This window comes from Harpia harpyja, chromosome 7, assembly GCF_026419915.1.
Source record: "Harpia harpyja isolate bHarHar1 chromosome 7, bHarHar1 primary haplotype, whole genome shotgun sequence".
Taxonomy (NCBI): Eukaryota; Metazoa; Chordata; class Aves; order Accipitriformes; family Accipitridae; genus Harpia; species Harpia harpyja.
This window is the reverse complement of record NC_068946.1, coordinates 49,203,777-49,218,183: the sequence shown is the minus strand read 5'-3', so window position 1 is coordinate 49,218,183 and position 14,407 is coordinate 49,203,777. Positions and strand designations below refer to the sequence as shown.

The window sequence follows — 14,407 nt, the reverse complement described above, 5'->3', positions numbered from 1 at the left end:
AGAGGAGAAGGTTATAGCTGTGCTGCAGAAGGCAAGGAGAGGAAGCAGGGGAAAATGCTTTGAGCAGAGTTCATAGAGAGAAGAAGCTGCAATTGAAAGAGGAATTGGCAAGTGGGAACACATATAACTTCATTGGAAGATGGCAGTGATTTTCCTGGTGTTAAAACATACTGATGCATTTCATATGATACGTTCTTGTTTTATTTAACCTTTTCTTCATATGGCATGCTAATTGTATCCCTTTCCAGTAAGCTTATATTCACTATAAAACCTTGAACCATTCCTGGCTAGTTCATTTGCTTTCACACATCTTTATTTTGCATAGGAATAAAGTGAGGTTAGCACAGAGCAGCTTATAAAAGGGTTTATGACAATGCAAAATTTCTGGAGAATTCAGGGATATGTTACCTGCTTCCAGGAGACAAAAAAAAAAAAAAAATAAAAAAAAATCTGCTTAATCCTGGCCTTTCTGTACTTAGGCTCACTTGTCTCTTCTGACACTTCATTATGGCTTTTCTGGGTTTGAAGAAAAATGTAGTTCTCTTTTCTTGTAGATAAGATCACTACTGCTGGGAGCTACTTCCTGTGTGTAGTATACATGAGTGCTTTGTGTCCTGGAGACTGAAAACTTTCCAAGTGTGGGGTGGTCTCTTACTCCTCCTCCTCCCCCCCCCCCCCCCCCAGTATTTAATGTCTGTGATCTGAGTGAAAGCAGATCTGCTTTCTTCCTGCAAGAAATGGCAGAAGAGCCTCAAGGTTGCCAATTAATTCTTGTGAAGAAGCACTGAAATGAAGGCTGATGGTGTTATTGCTGTGCAGCTATCCTGTGGGCAGTCTTCTCCCCATTCATACAGGAAATTTTTGGTAGCTGGGAAGAGAAGCCAGAATTTGAGGGCCATAGGTTAGTCCTTTTGTTTCTGGTCCTGTAGCCTTGTGACTTGTTCATTGTTCATCCCTTACCCTGAAAGGAGTATAAGTTTTGTACAGCAACAGTATGTGCTCATGTAACTAATACTGTGTCATAATGCTTGCCCATGAGGTGACTGAATTGGAACTGGACATTTAACTCATTCCAGAAGTTCCTAACGTTTAGACATTTCATTCCTGTAACACTATTGTTCTTGTAATGTGAATTTGTTGTTGGTTTACGGGTGCTTTTCTTAAAGTAATTCCTAGGTCCTTTCTTCTTCTTAAAAAAAACCCCCAAAACGTGGATGTGCTGATCTTTTTGTGTAGGATGATAATACAGACTTCCCCACATGAATAGAAGGAATAAATGGTAGCAACAGCATTCTCTGACCTATCAGCAAGAGGTAAATGAAACATAGAAATAGCTTATACAGCTCATACAGCTCTTAGACCTCTAGGGGAAAGTTTGGATTTGTGAATCTCTGCTGTATATTCAATGCTCTAGTAGAAAATGCGGTTTTGTGATTAGCAGCAGCACAGCCATGCGTGTAGATACAGCACACTCATGCAGGACAGTCAGTGGAGCTGTGTGCAACCTGCAAAACATCCTGGCAGCAAGATGGAGAACAGGTTACTCATCTGCTTTCTGAAGTGTCACATTTTGTCTCTCCCCCCATGTGGAGATCTGGCTTTGTACTTAATGTAGAAAGAAGGTTTACCTGAGGACCGGAACGTGGTCAGCATAGCAGACATATAGAGGTAATTGCTGTATCAGAATAAGATCATTGTGGCATTAATGACGCTGAATGAGTGTTGAAGGCATGGCTAAGTCTCTGGTCATCAGTTCATCATCATAGTTAAGCTGTTACTGCATCAGGTAGCTTAGGCAGAGCCTGGTGCTTTGAGTCAACGTGGGCACTCAGGGGTTCATAGCAGTATCTCATTTTCTTCCAGGGTGGCTTATCAGTTACTGTAGGCACAGTTACATATTGGGTTTTAAGGCCAATTTCTGTAGACACCAGTATCTTCTGAAAGCTTGTCTTAAGCTCTGGCTGGTAACTATATATTTCTTTTATGTCATTACCCTTGTTACTGTCTGACTCTCTGGAAGCTCTCGATGTCTCTTTAGCAGCAGTGAAATGCTTCTGTAAGAGAAGATGCTAACAGTATAATTTTGAAGCTGGCGCTGACGGGATCTAAGCTGGAGAAATACTAACTGCTTTGAATATTCTTCCCGTATCATTAGCCTGAGTTATCTTTTGTGAGCCATACTCTCTGTACAGCTGCTATGTATCTTCTCCCTGGTGCTGAGCACTCTCTGCTCTTCTTAGTTTGGCAGAAACCAAGGATTACTCCAAACGTGGCAGAACATGGTTATGTAACAGTAAGGACAGTAAGTAGATAATTTAGTCAGAACAATGTATTTATTTTCCAGTAATTTGTTTCTTGTTTTGCAGTTTTCCATTTTCCAGTTATTACATATGACCAACTAGACAGAAGCCCTCTGTTCTCTGAGTAATTCCCCCTATTTTTTCAAAAGCATATAGATATTTCATTTAATCCTTTGCAGCCTCCCTTTGTGGCATCTGCTTATTTATCTCTGTCTTTAAGATCCCTTTTCCACTTGGTAATGTTCATATTTTTGGTCCCTTGGTTACTGCTATTGTAAATTATTATCCAGTAAGATTTATAGCTGTGAGACTTGTACAAATAATCTGTCTCCCCCATTTAATGGCTTAACACTAAGATACCTTTGCTATTTTCTAATGAAACTGTATGTATAATTTCTAGATAAATTTTTGCAGGTATGTCATGAAAAATTAGGACAGCAATGGAACTACGTCAGACTGTCTGACAGGGTACAAATTGCACTGCACCATGGGCACAGAAATTTTTCAAAACATATAGCTGGTCAACCCACTGTAGCTTTACAATGACTTAACCTTTTCTTAGTCAACTGACATTGGAACTCCTTCGCTGACGGAGTATAATGTAGTACCATGTAAATTGCTTGGGTTTTTTTATTGATTTATTATCTCATTTAAATGCACAAGGAAAAATTTAATTTCATTTCATTTCCGTTTAACAGGGTCACATGCAAAAGGCTGTATATACATTTTTTAATTCCAAGAGCTTTTTTTATAACTTTTCAGTTCATTCCCCTGCTCCTCCTAAATTAGGTTTAGCTACTTTTACAACAGGGGTTTGAAATCATTAGGTACCCTTTTATATGATGTTCTTTCTTTTAAAAAAAAAAAATAAAAAGAAATTAGGCCATGACATATGTAGATTTATTCAGGTAGCGCTGTATGTTGTGGGTTGGGTTTTTTAGTTCTGTGTTTTAAGAATTAGCAACAACCATATACTATTTGCCTTTGAGAACTATTAGTAAAATTAATGACATTTTTATTTTTCTCATATTTGTTTGATTGGTACTCAGTTTTTAAAAACATATTCTTTGTCATAGTATTTCAGTAAATAGATTCAAATAGACTCTGTCCTATTGATAGGGATCCTCCTCTCATCCAAAACAAGAAAACCAGTGGCTGCAGAATCAGGTCCTTCTCTGCTCGTGAGATTGAAACATTAAGGGATGGGTGACAAGTTGTCCTCTTGACTTGTTTCATGCTTCCCGTGTCTGCATTCAGCAAGATGGATCACAGATTTCAAATATAATTTTTTACATTTATTTTGAGTGGAGGTGAAGACAAAGAGCTTTGAAGGAGAGGGTGGGTGTTTGTTTTTTAATATGCTGACTTCAGTGAGTCTGAGCCAAGTAATAGTAGCTCAGTGTGATGGGGGTATTCTGAAAGGCTTTCCTTCTCCAGTTTGTTATTCTATGTAACATTGCTGTACAAAAAAATGATGGGACTGGATAGTTAGGGTAATTATTTTGATTGTTTGATGATTTTTCCCAAATTAAATCTTTAATTTTTGCTAAAAGTATGTCTTGTGTGTACGATTAATAAATAACTGTTTATGGTTTTTCAGCGTGAGAAGCTGATACATGAGTTGGAGGAAGAAAGACATTTAAGACTTGAGAGTGAAAAAAGATTACGGGAGGTGACACTGGAGTCAGAGCGTAGCAGAGCTCAGATGCGTGGGCTGCAAGAACAGTTTTCCAGGTATGTTGCATAAGTAAACTACGTTCAAAATATGGGAAGAACATACTTTGGTGCAAAAAGATTGATCAAACCTGTTGATAGCTTGAATGTATGGAATCTAAGGCAAAAACTGCTCTCCCTTTTAAATTCTGTAAACGTAATGGGCTTTTGGCTAAATGATTGTTAGCATCCTGTAAAACTTAAAAGGCTTATACCATCGTTCTGTGTAGTGGTGAAAATTTTAATTTCTAGAGATTTTGCATTTGTTAGAATTCCCAATAATTTTCTAAGTACAGGTCTTCACTTCTCAAAAAGTGCATGTCATTGATAAGTCAATATTTGGTGCTTGTTTCTGTTAACCAACAAGAATGGGTTTGATCAATCTGAATAAAGGAAAAAAAAAGTGATGCCTTTTACCAGCTGGGTAATCATCCTGCTTGGACATGCTTCAAATCTCTTCCTGCATTGACTGGACCAGAGCTTCGTGCTAGAACAGAGCTCCACTTACAAGGGAGCCATCTTAGAACTGGGATTTAAGACAAACTATTCATTCATATGACGAAAGTAAGGATTTGAGTTATTTATTGTTTTCATGGTGCATGATGAGATCTTGTACATCAAATTGGATTTTTTATTGGTTTTGCCACATGAACAGAAACAAAACAATCAAAATCAAAAGAGACAATGGAATTCTATGTTGTATATTTTCCATCAAGACTGAATATTAACTTGTTACTTCAGGCCCCTGAATCATTGGAAAGTTCAAGTTCAGTTTAATATGGTGAAAACAAGCTTTTGTGGGGTGGGTATTTTCCTTGGTTATTTTTGTTGGGTTTTTTAGGGTTTTCTGTGTTGGGAATTTTTTGTGGGTTTTTTCCCTCAGTGTCTGCCATGCTGCTCCTCTCATCTGAAATTGGGTTTCTAGGCAACGCTGCAAAAGCTGTTAATAGCAATAATAAAATTTGTTCTGATCTGTTATTTTGGTTTTGGAAAATCTCCATTAATGCTCTTCAGATTTTAAAAAACTATCAAAGTGTTCAGATAAGTCTGAAATTCTTTTGCTAAAAATGCTAAGGATATTTCCTTTTTAGTTTTCTGTTGTTGTTCTTGTTCTATGGTTTCAATTTTTACTTATTCTGATGAGACTCCCTGAGTAATATGCACAAATGAAATCCACCCTATGAGTATTCTTGGTTAGACTATTTTGCTCTATTACATATTAATCTTTGTTTATGGAAGAATTTCCTTAGGGCCTGATTTTAGAACAGTATTATTGTTACAATAACTAGAAGCCTTTGAAATAAACTTTGAAGATGATGGAGCCATGATTAATAAAAGAAGGGGTGAGGGGAAGCCAGTCTCCAGAGTAGTGCGCCCAGTAACTTGGTAAAATTTTAACTGTGGCATATTCAGATCTTTTCAGGATAACCCTTCATTATTTCTGTGAAACTTCAGTAGTCTGATTCACTTCTACAGTGTTTCTGACAAGAGTAACTATTTTATTAGTTAGGATCCCTGAAGTCCACTGTCTTCAAATTAATCCATTCTTTTGCTTCCATTACTATTTGCGGTCTAGCTTGCTCTGATCTATCAAGAAGCAGAGGGACGCAAGTTCTTTGGATTAAAGTTGTTTGTCTCTTTATTTTTGTACCTCTGATTTAGATAAAGGTGAATGCTGTCTAAATCAGTATTATGTTCTTCTTAAGGCTGTCTGCACGTTAGCTATACTGTTTGAAGGCAAACTTAAATATCACTTTTCATTAATGGCACCTTGGTTGGCCCTGCTATTACCAATGATGAAAACTGCTGTTGGCTTCATTGGGCTATGATTTTACTTTAGGGTAGACCAGATGCTAGGAAGAGAATGCATCACTTACTTAAATACTTCATTTGCTTTTAAAACATTATGTTTGTTATGATGAATATTAGAGGTTATTTTTTCTTATGTTTAGTAGAATATTAAGATATTTGCTTACACAAACAGACTTTCTTCCTAAACAAGTATATTTTTTCTTACTCTGCTTGAGCAAATAATGAAACTGGCAACTGGATAGTCTGGTGCTGCTTAGAGATTCTGTATTGGTTGAAGGATTTGAGACCTTTTTCTCTATTTGAGAACAATTAAATGGGACAAGACAGGTGGTGATGGGAGGAGTTGTTAAAATCAAGCAAATTGGAAGTACTTTAGAAGATCCTAGAGAGTAGTACTTTGGGCCTAAACGTTCTGGCTTTCAGATGCAGATAGACTAAAGTAAGAACATATATTATAGCATAAATCTTTTAACTATGTTTAATCCCTGAACTGAGTGGATTTACATAGACATTCCTACATATACATGTAGAGCAGCAGGTTAAACTGTGATTTGGAGGATGTTTCCTTGCATCTCAAAATATTTTCTCTGCATCTTTGAAAGAATGAAACATAATAGTTTGTGGAAACCTGTAAATTGACCTTTGTAATCTGGGGAGGAAAGCTGCCTATTCCTATCTGAAATTGTGTGAAAACCTTAATCTGTCATATAAGCATATAGTTTGAGATTGAGGACTTCAGAAGGCAAGGGGTTTTTTTATTGATTGACGTTTCTGTTCTTACCAAGTAAGCAATATTCCAGGCTAGGAGTCTGAAATAAATCGAGGTTCGCTTTCTTAACATCTGTATAAATCTGCCAGAGCCTTAAAGTGACACAGTGGTTAGTTTGATAAATATGTGACAGTTGTTGTAGGAGAAAGAGCTTTTAAAACCAAATTTCTTTTCCAGAATTGTATAGTGGTGTAGCCAGGTAGTTTTAAAATTGTTTTCTAATTTTCTTGGAGGTGAATATATTTAAGGCATGGAAAGATCCTGCAGGAAAACCATTTAATGCTAAAGCTAGGATTTTACACTATAGTTGGATGCAGTTATTTCTCCATTACTTCAGTATATCTCACCTTAAGGTGAAATCCTTGATGTTTTCTTTCTCAAAACCACTGAGATCTGTTGCTTTGCTGCAGCTGTTCTGTTAAATTCTCTAAGGCCCTTTTTGGCATGACAATATATAGATGAATGTTGCTCAAATGCATGAAGACTAACCCTATAAATACCTATCAGCCCAGTTTCTTCCAAGACAGTGTCATGCAGTCTGACTTTTCCGTTTTGATTGTTGGCAACTGTCATGGTGGGTCACCATTTAGGTTAGTATTATGCCTGCTGCCTCTCTATCCAGCTCTGGAGGAAATTAGGTTAATTCTTTTTGGGTTGTTTTTGTTTGGTTGGGTTGGGTTTTTTTTTTGCTTGCTCACAGTTTAACATTAGTTCCTCCTTGAACTTCTTATATCTTGGACATTAGAGAAGAAAATACACTGTCTCATTTACCTCCTTGTTCTTGGTTTCAGCTGTGCTTTCCTACTTTCAGCATCTTCCTGCAACAGTAGGAACAGAAGTGCAACAACCCTGCCCGAAGCAGTAGGTGTGATTGGTGTGATTTAGAGTATCACTCTAAAAAGCATACTAATACACACAATATAAATGATTACCTTTCTCTGCTATATATCAGTAAGCAATAGAATTTGTTGTCTGTTGAGTGCATACAGTACATGTGACTCCAAACTGGGATTAAATGTTAAAGCAATAAAAGAGGTAGCTTTACTTAAGTTATTTTGATTACTATTTTGGTCTAAGTGAAACAAGTTCAATAAACACACTATTGTAAAGTATATCTCTAAACAGTAATTGAAGAGGCTAGTATCAAATCTTAAAATCCCCTTTGGGTAAATTTCAAAAATTCTTTCAGTTAAGATGATGTTGTTTATAGGTATCAATGTCTGTGACTGGGAAACTGCCTCAGGCTTTTAAGAACGGATGTTATTGGAAAAGTAGGAAATGGTCCTTGTTTGATCTGCCAGGGTCCTGCAAATGGGATGAGTGCAGTTCTCATTAGATTGGATTTCAGCGTTCCCCTCACATTAATATTGACCCTAGGGTTAAGCCTGTCACTTCTGACGAGGGCAAAAATGACTACTACAAATCTGATAACACTTTGCATAAAAGGACTGCGTGGCTGTTGATTTAAGCACATCCTACGTGGTTTTCTCCAGTTATTGTTAATTCCCCTTGTTCCATTCTGGCTTGTCAGCAGGTGAGTGGAAATGATAACTGTTTTCCTAGCAGCTGTGATAAAGAGATTTTTTGCATTGCATCAGCATGTTGATGTTGCATCATCGCATTGTAATTTCTAACTCTATCACATCTGCTTGATCTAGAGGTCACCACCTGCTTGCACTTCAGTGGCCTTACTGCCATGACTGGTAATCCATACACAACAGAGACTGTGTCTGGAAAGTATAAACCAGTAGGACACCTCAGTAGCCCTGCGGTTGGTCAGTTTGTCCATTGAATGCCAATTTAGACCATTAATAACATTTTAATCTAGTTTCTGGGGAGATTAAAATGCTCTCCTGGCAGCCATTGATGGTATTCCTTTGATTCTGTCATAGCAGGGATGAGTAAAACACTGTGTGAGAATTCATTGCTTGTCTCAGAGGAAGATTACAGAAGGAGCTGTCTACAGTTCTCCTCTTTTCTGTAGTTCTTCAGTAATCTCCTATCATCCTTCCTGCATGGTCTGTATGTAGGGTTATTGAAGGAGGCAGATTGTTGCAAAGATAGAGTTTATATCAAAGGCTGACCTTGTCATCCTGCCCTATGTTTTTAGATACTGCCAGATTTTATTAGATGTGACTGTGTGAAATGTTACAAAGAAAACTAGTGAATAAGTATAAAACACAGCCTGCTGACTTGAAAGTGCTCCATGTCTGGTGCACATCTCACTTGTACACTTACTTCCTGTTTTGCTACTGACTACAAGACGTCCATCTTCAAACATGTTGTAGTAGGTTGACCTTGGCTGGCTGCCAGGTGCCCACCCAGCCACTCTCTCAGTCACCCTTCTCAACAGGACTGGGAGAGAAAGTAGTAAGACAAAAAACCTCATGGGTTGAGATAAGGACAGGGAGATCACTCACCAATTACCACCAAGGGGAAAGAAGACTCGACTTGGGGAAGATTAATTTAATTTATTGCCAATTAAAAATAGTGTAGGATAGTGAGACACGAAGACAAAACTCGTAACACTTTCTCCCACCCCTCCCTTCTTCCCAGGCTCAACTTCATTCCTTTGTTCCCAACTCTTCTGCCTCCTCCCCTGAGCAGCATGGTAGGTGGCGGGGGGGGGGGGGATCTGCTGCGAGCAGTTCAAAACGCTTCATCTCTGCCACTCCTTCCTCCTCACACTCTTCCCTTGCTCCAGCGTCGGGTCCCTCCCACTGGGGTCTTTGAGTGCTAGGAGGCCTCTCTGGTGTATGGTGTAAGGGAGTGGTGTCTGCTTCACAGGCACCAGTTCTGGAGCTGCCACTGCCAGTGTGCTGGGCAGAGTGCTTTTGCTGGAGGACTGCTTAGCTCTTGGCTGGGCTCACTGAGCCTCAGGACGTGGTGTGAATACTGTTTTACTAGGACTTTGGCCTAATGCTTAGGATATCGATCTCGTCGTTTGATTAGAATTGACAGAGGAAAAGAATGAAGTTTCTTTTAGATTAACACTGATGGGGTGAGTATATTAGTATTTTTATTTATGTGCATGTATGACACTTGGGTACATATTTCATCTCTAATCATTGCTCAGAACTGTCAAGCACTACTTTAAGTAAGATCAAGGAGCTTTTGTGTGATAGTTTTCATCTGGCAGAAAATAAAGGAATGGTTTAACTAAACCCATGAAATTAAGCCCAAAGAGGAGGTTGCCCCAAGTTGTATATGGAGTTTGACTCAGTTCCCTAGCTACTTTGAACTAAATATGCTGGTTTCCTGTTCTTTGACCAACAAGAAGAAAAGGAATTTTCTAATTTTTCATACCAAGCTTAATTGTTTCCACTCTTCTGTTCTGTGTATGAATATGGTGGTTTTGAAAATACATACACGTGACAAATATCTTCAAAGAATGTGTTATCTGAGTTTTCTTCAAAAACTATAATTCTTATTGTCATGTTAGAAATGATTGGGTTGAAATACACATTGTCATACAGAAGCTGAGAAAGAACAAAAGCAGTGAGGTCAGAGTGACTGCAGAGGGCTGAAGAACCAGGGTAAACTCGAAACACAGAAGTCATGCAAGGACCAGAAGTTGTAGCAGACTATATTGCATGATGTATATTGACTTGCGTAACACTTTTAGAGAGCAATGGATTGCTTTGCTTCAGGCATTGTTAAAGAAAGATGCACGTAGAGGTACATGCAGTTCCTGATCATCTGTAGACTCTTCAGGCACTGAAATTACATTAAGAGCCAGCCCTATTTCAGTACACCGATGCACTCGTAAATCATGTGGTGGTGTTTCATGGCAGCTCTTAGTTGCTGAAAGCTTCTTTCAAGGGGTCCAGGGAAATAGGTAAATTTTATCTCCCACAGACAAAAACATGGCTATCTGTGTGCTCAGAAAATCTTGGGTTTGGTTTGTATTTATTTATATGCTGACAGTATGCGTCATACTTGTATTTCTGGAAGGTTGCATCTATTGCCTTTTACTGATTTATCAGAGCATGAAATGATACTCTGCTTCCTCTGTTCTAGCTAGCACTACAATTTAATGAGATATAGTGGGTGTTTTCCTTTGCATAATGTAATAGATTAGCACGGAAGTAGTACTAGGTTACAATGTAATCCTTTGTTTTAGCCTGTCTTTTAAAACATACAAGATAAGCCTAACATAAAATCAATATATCAACCTTTTCACCGCTATTTAACACTAGGTTACCAGTGCCCGCATACAGGTCCACACACAGCATATAATCCCCTCCACGCATTAATTTTTGTAATAGAAAGATGGTTTGAATGTTCTCTGCACTCCCATACCATGGTCCTAACCAAGCAGAACCTATCTATATTAAGTAGCATGTGGTATGTATCCATCATCTCTCTTGTATGGCTGTTTCATTCCCAAAGTGAGATATCCCCACTGATGTTGAAGGAAGCTCCTAGAAGCATGTACCAAATAATGTTGTGCCTGACAGTAAGAGCGGGGATTCCTGTGCAGATGTAGTGACTGGGTTTACAGACCCTTTTATGTTGGAGGACAGTGAAAACCTCATTTTGGTTGGATTGCAGACTCCCTTGCTACTGCTGTTTAGAGTGATTGAGGTTCGTGTTTGATGTGTATGTACTGTGAAATCCTGTACCTGTTGAAGTTCAGAGCTCTGTGCATTTTATTTTGCACAATAATAGGTATATTTTTGCAGGTATTTCTAGCTACAGGTAATTCTCCATTGTATAACATGTTTAGATTTATAAAAGGACAGTGCTGATATAGGAGCTAAGTTCTATTACTGACTAATGTTGCTGCCTAAGAGCTGTGCGGTCATATATGGTAAGACGTTTCCAAGGTAGAAAGGACCTGTGGCTGTCAGGAGGACTTCTGTTACTTATTGCTGGTTTGCTGTTCTTATGGACGTATTTTTAAAATTGCAGAACTTTAAAATTAAAGTACTGACTGTTTCTTTCCTGTGCAACTTGCCATGGTTTGGTTTCTTTTGAACTTGGGAAATCAGGAAAGTCACAGATGTGTCACGTGCTATTCTGCAATTCCTTGATGCCATATAAGGTAAAGAGACTATTCAAAACCAACACATTCCTTCACCTATTTAATAAAAAGATTCCTTTGATAGACATGATAGATATCTTAATTCCAGGGACCAGCAGAAGGATCAGCAGGTCTGCCAGAAAAAGATCTGCAAAGATCAGCAGAAAATAATTTATTTTCCTTTAGTTTATTTTTTCCCTTAAGGCAAGCTATTTGATATTAATTAGCTGTGGTCTAAAAGAACATCTTTTAAAATGTTTTCTTTTAACATTATGTTCTTAATTCTGAGCCATTTTTCAGGGAAGAACCTGCCCTGATTACACTGTAAGTTGGTCATCACTTTTTCTTCATAGCTTGCCATGATTACCCGCTATGTGTGTCATGGTTTAACCCCAGCCAGCAACTAAGCACCATGCAGCCACTCACTCAGTCCCCCCCCACCCAGTGGAATGGGGGAGGAAATCAGGAAAAGAAGTAAAACTCGTGGGTTGAGATAAGAACAGTTTTATAGAACATAAAAAGAGGAAACTAATAATGATAATGATAAGACTAATAAAGTGACAGCAGTAATGATAAAAGGATTGGAATATACAAATGATGCACAGTGCAATTGCTCACCACCCACCAATCAATGCCCAGTTAATCCCGAAGCGGTGATTCCCCCGCCCCCGCTCCCCCCCAGTTCCTATACTAGATGTGATGTCACATGGTATGGAATAGCCCATTGGCCAGTTTGGGTCAGGTGCCCTGGCTGTGTCCTGTGCCAACTTCTTATGCCCCTCCAGCTTTCTCGCTGGCTGGGCATCAGAAGCTGAAAAATCCTTGACTTTAGACTAAACACTACTTAGCAACAACAACTGAAAACATCAGTGTGTTATCAACATTCTTCTCATACTGAACTCAAAACATAGCACCGTACCAGCTACTAGGAAGACAATTAACTCTATCCCAGCTGAAACCAGGACAGTGTGAAAGACCAAACTCCTTCATACTTAGGTCACCCCCAAATAAAAATTGGAGGTATGATACATATATATATTTATATACAACTAAGGCATTTTTACAAAGATTATAAAAGGATGAAAAGTAGTTTTAAAGAGAAAATCATGTGGAAGATGGGAGGATAGAAGGGCATATAATAGATGAGAAAGCAGGAATGCTTAACAGCTGTTTTGTCTTAGTCTTCCCTAAAGGAAAATAATAGCATACATATACCAATAAAGATTGACAATGATGATCTGAGATCTCACAATAGAACGTGAAAGGTAACCAGTTAAAGAATAAAGATATGTAGATTCAGCCAGGATTTCTTCATCATACTCACAGGCACCAACTGTAGTCAACCAACCACTGACAATTACATGTGTAGGCAGTTGAAGAATGAGCGAAGTCCCAAAGGAGTGCTATTTACTTATATATAACTAAGAAATTGCGCACAGAAGATTAGACCGATTTGTTGTTAATAAAGTTTAGATATGGTTCTACAATAGTCTTCATGAAGAAGACTAAACAATTATGGTACCAGTGCTCACTTCAGTTGCCTGTGCTCTAATAAGTAGCTTCTGAGAAACTCGTCCAGGAAGAGGGTTTTTGTTAAATTTAATGTATCCAGAGAAGAACTGGTGGGGTTAACAATGCTCTATAGTATTTCTCTTGAAGTGCTTTTGAAGTTAGAACATGGCTAGAATCAGATGCTACATCCTTAGTGGCAGCTACAGATGATCTGCTTTGGGAAAACTTTTTCATGTGGGAAAAAAATTGCGATATTCCCATGTCCCGCGATGTGAGGTTAATCCCCTAGCTGACCCATTAGGAACTCCTTCCAACCAAATATATTAGAATAATTTTACAATGTTTTGCAGAAAACGTAATAATAGGCAATATATTTAAAGGTGACAAGCTTCGGTTTAGACTGCAATCATAAAACGGTTAATCAGTTTTGTATATGTGTTGAAAGTTCATGTGTGCTTTAAAAATATTAAAATGGAAGATCTTCTTTATAAGATCACGTAATTTTGTGAATTATTCACAATTAGAATGATTAGTTTTAAGTTGCTACCCAGATAACATGGATTTATCCCATTTTAGTTTACTGATCCCATCACACTTGTGGTTCCTTTTGTCATGTGATTGTAAACTTATACTTAAAAGCCATAACTGATAGGCGATTTGCAGATTATAGACTGTTTCTCTTTGCTAATGGATCAGAGAAATGTGAGTTTATGATCACAAATTTTGTGGTTGTTTTTCTGTTAGATGCTTGAGGTGGCTTGTATTAATAATTTTCCTGTACTATAAAACCTGTGTTATAAACTGTAAATGTATCATTAATGGGCAGTGGTGTACATTCAGATTGATGGTGGTAGGCACAGAGCAAATTAAACCATGAGGGAATAGTATGATTAAAAAGGTGACATAAAACCAAATGATCTTGATAGTGATACTTCTCTTTTATGAGCATGATCGGAATCGTCAAAGGAGTATTGGTTGACTGAGTCTAAGTTTTACCTTTACAATTATACAACAAACTGAAATGGGGAGCCTACACTCCCATTCTAATTGCAAGCAGATAAAATCTGATCCAGAAAAGTGCTCAGCCTTTTAAGATACTGGTATGCCTTCTGCTCTCATTAAGGGCAGAAGGAAAGGAGTGCTTCAGGTACCTTTGAGGAGTTTGGTGCCTTAAATAGTGCAGATGTACCAATTTGTGGTACAGGGGATAAGAACATAAAATCCTGAATGAATCTCTCTGAATAATAGGGGAATCCTTTGTCTTGTCTAGATTTC

At 38.1% G+C, this 14,407-nt stretch overlaps 1 protein-coding gene across 2 annotated transcripts in view; it reads left to right on the top strand.

The window, feature by feature from the left end:
* Positions 1 to 14,407, top strand: part of NCKAP5 (NCK associated protein 5) — a 375,601-nt gene that overhangs the window by 173,956 nt on the left and 187,238 nt on the right. For both annotated transcript variants that reach the window (XM_052791617.1, XM_052791615.1), the window contains one exon: positions 3,901 to 4,034. In XM_052791617.1, the coding sequence (XP_052647577.1) occupies positions 3,901 to 4,034 (134 nt within the window). The remainder of the gene's footprint in view (positions 1 to 3,900; positions 4,035 to 14,407) is intronic.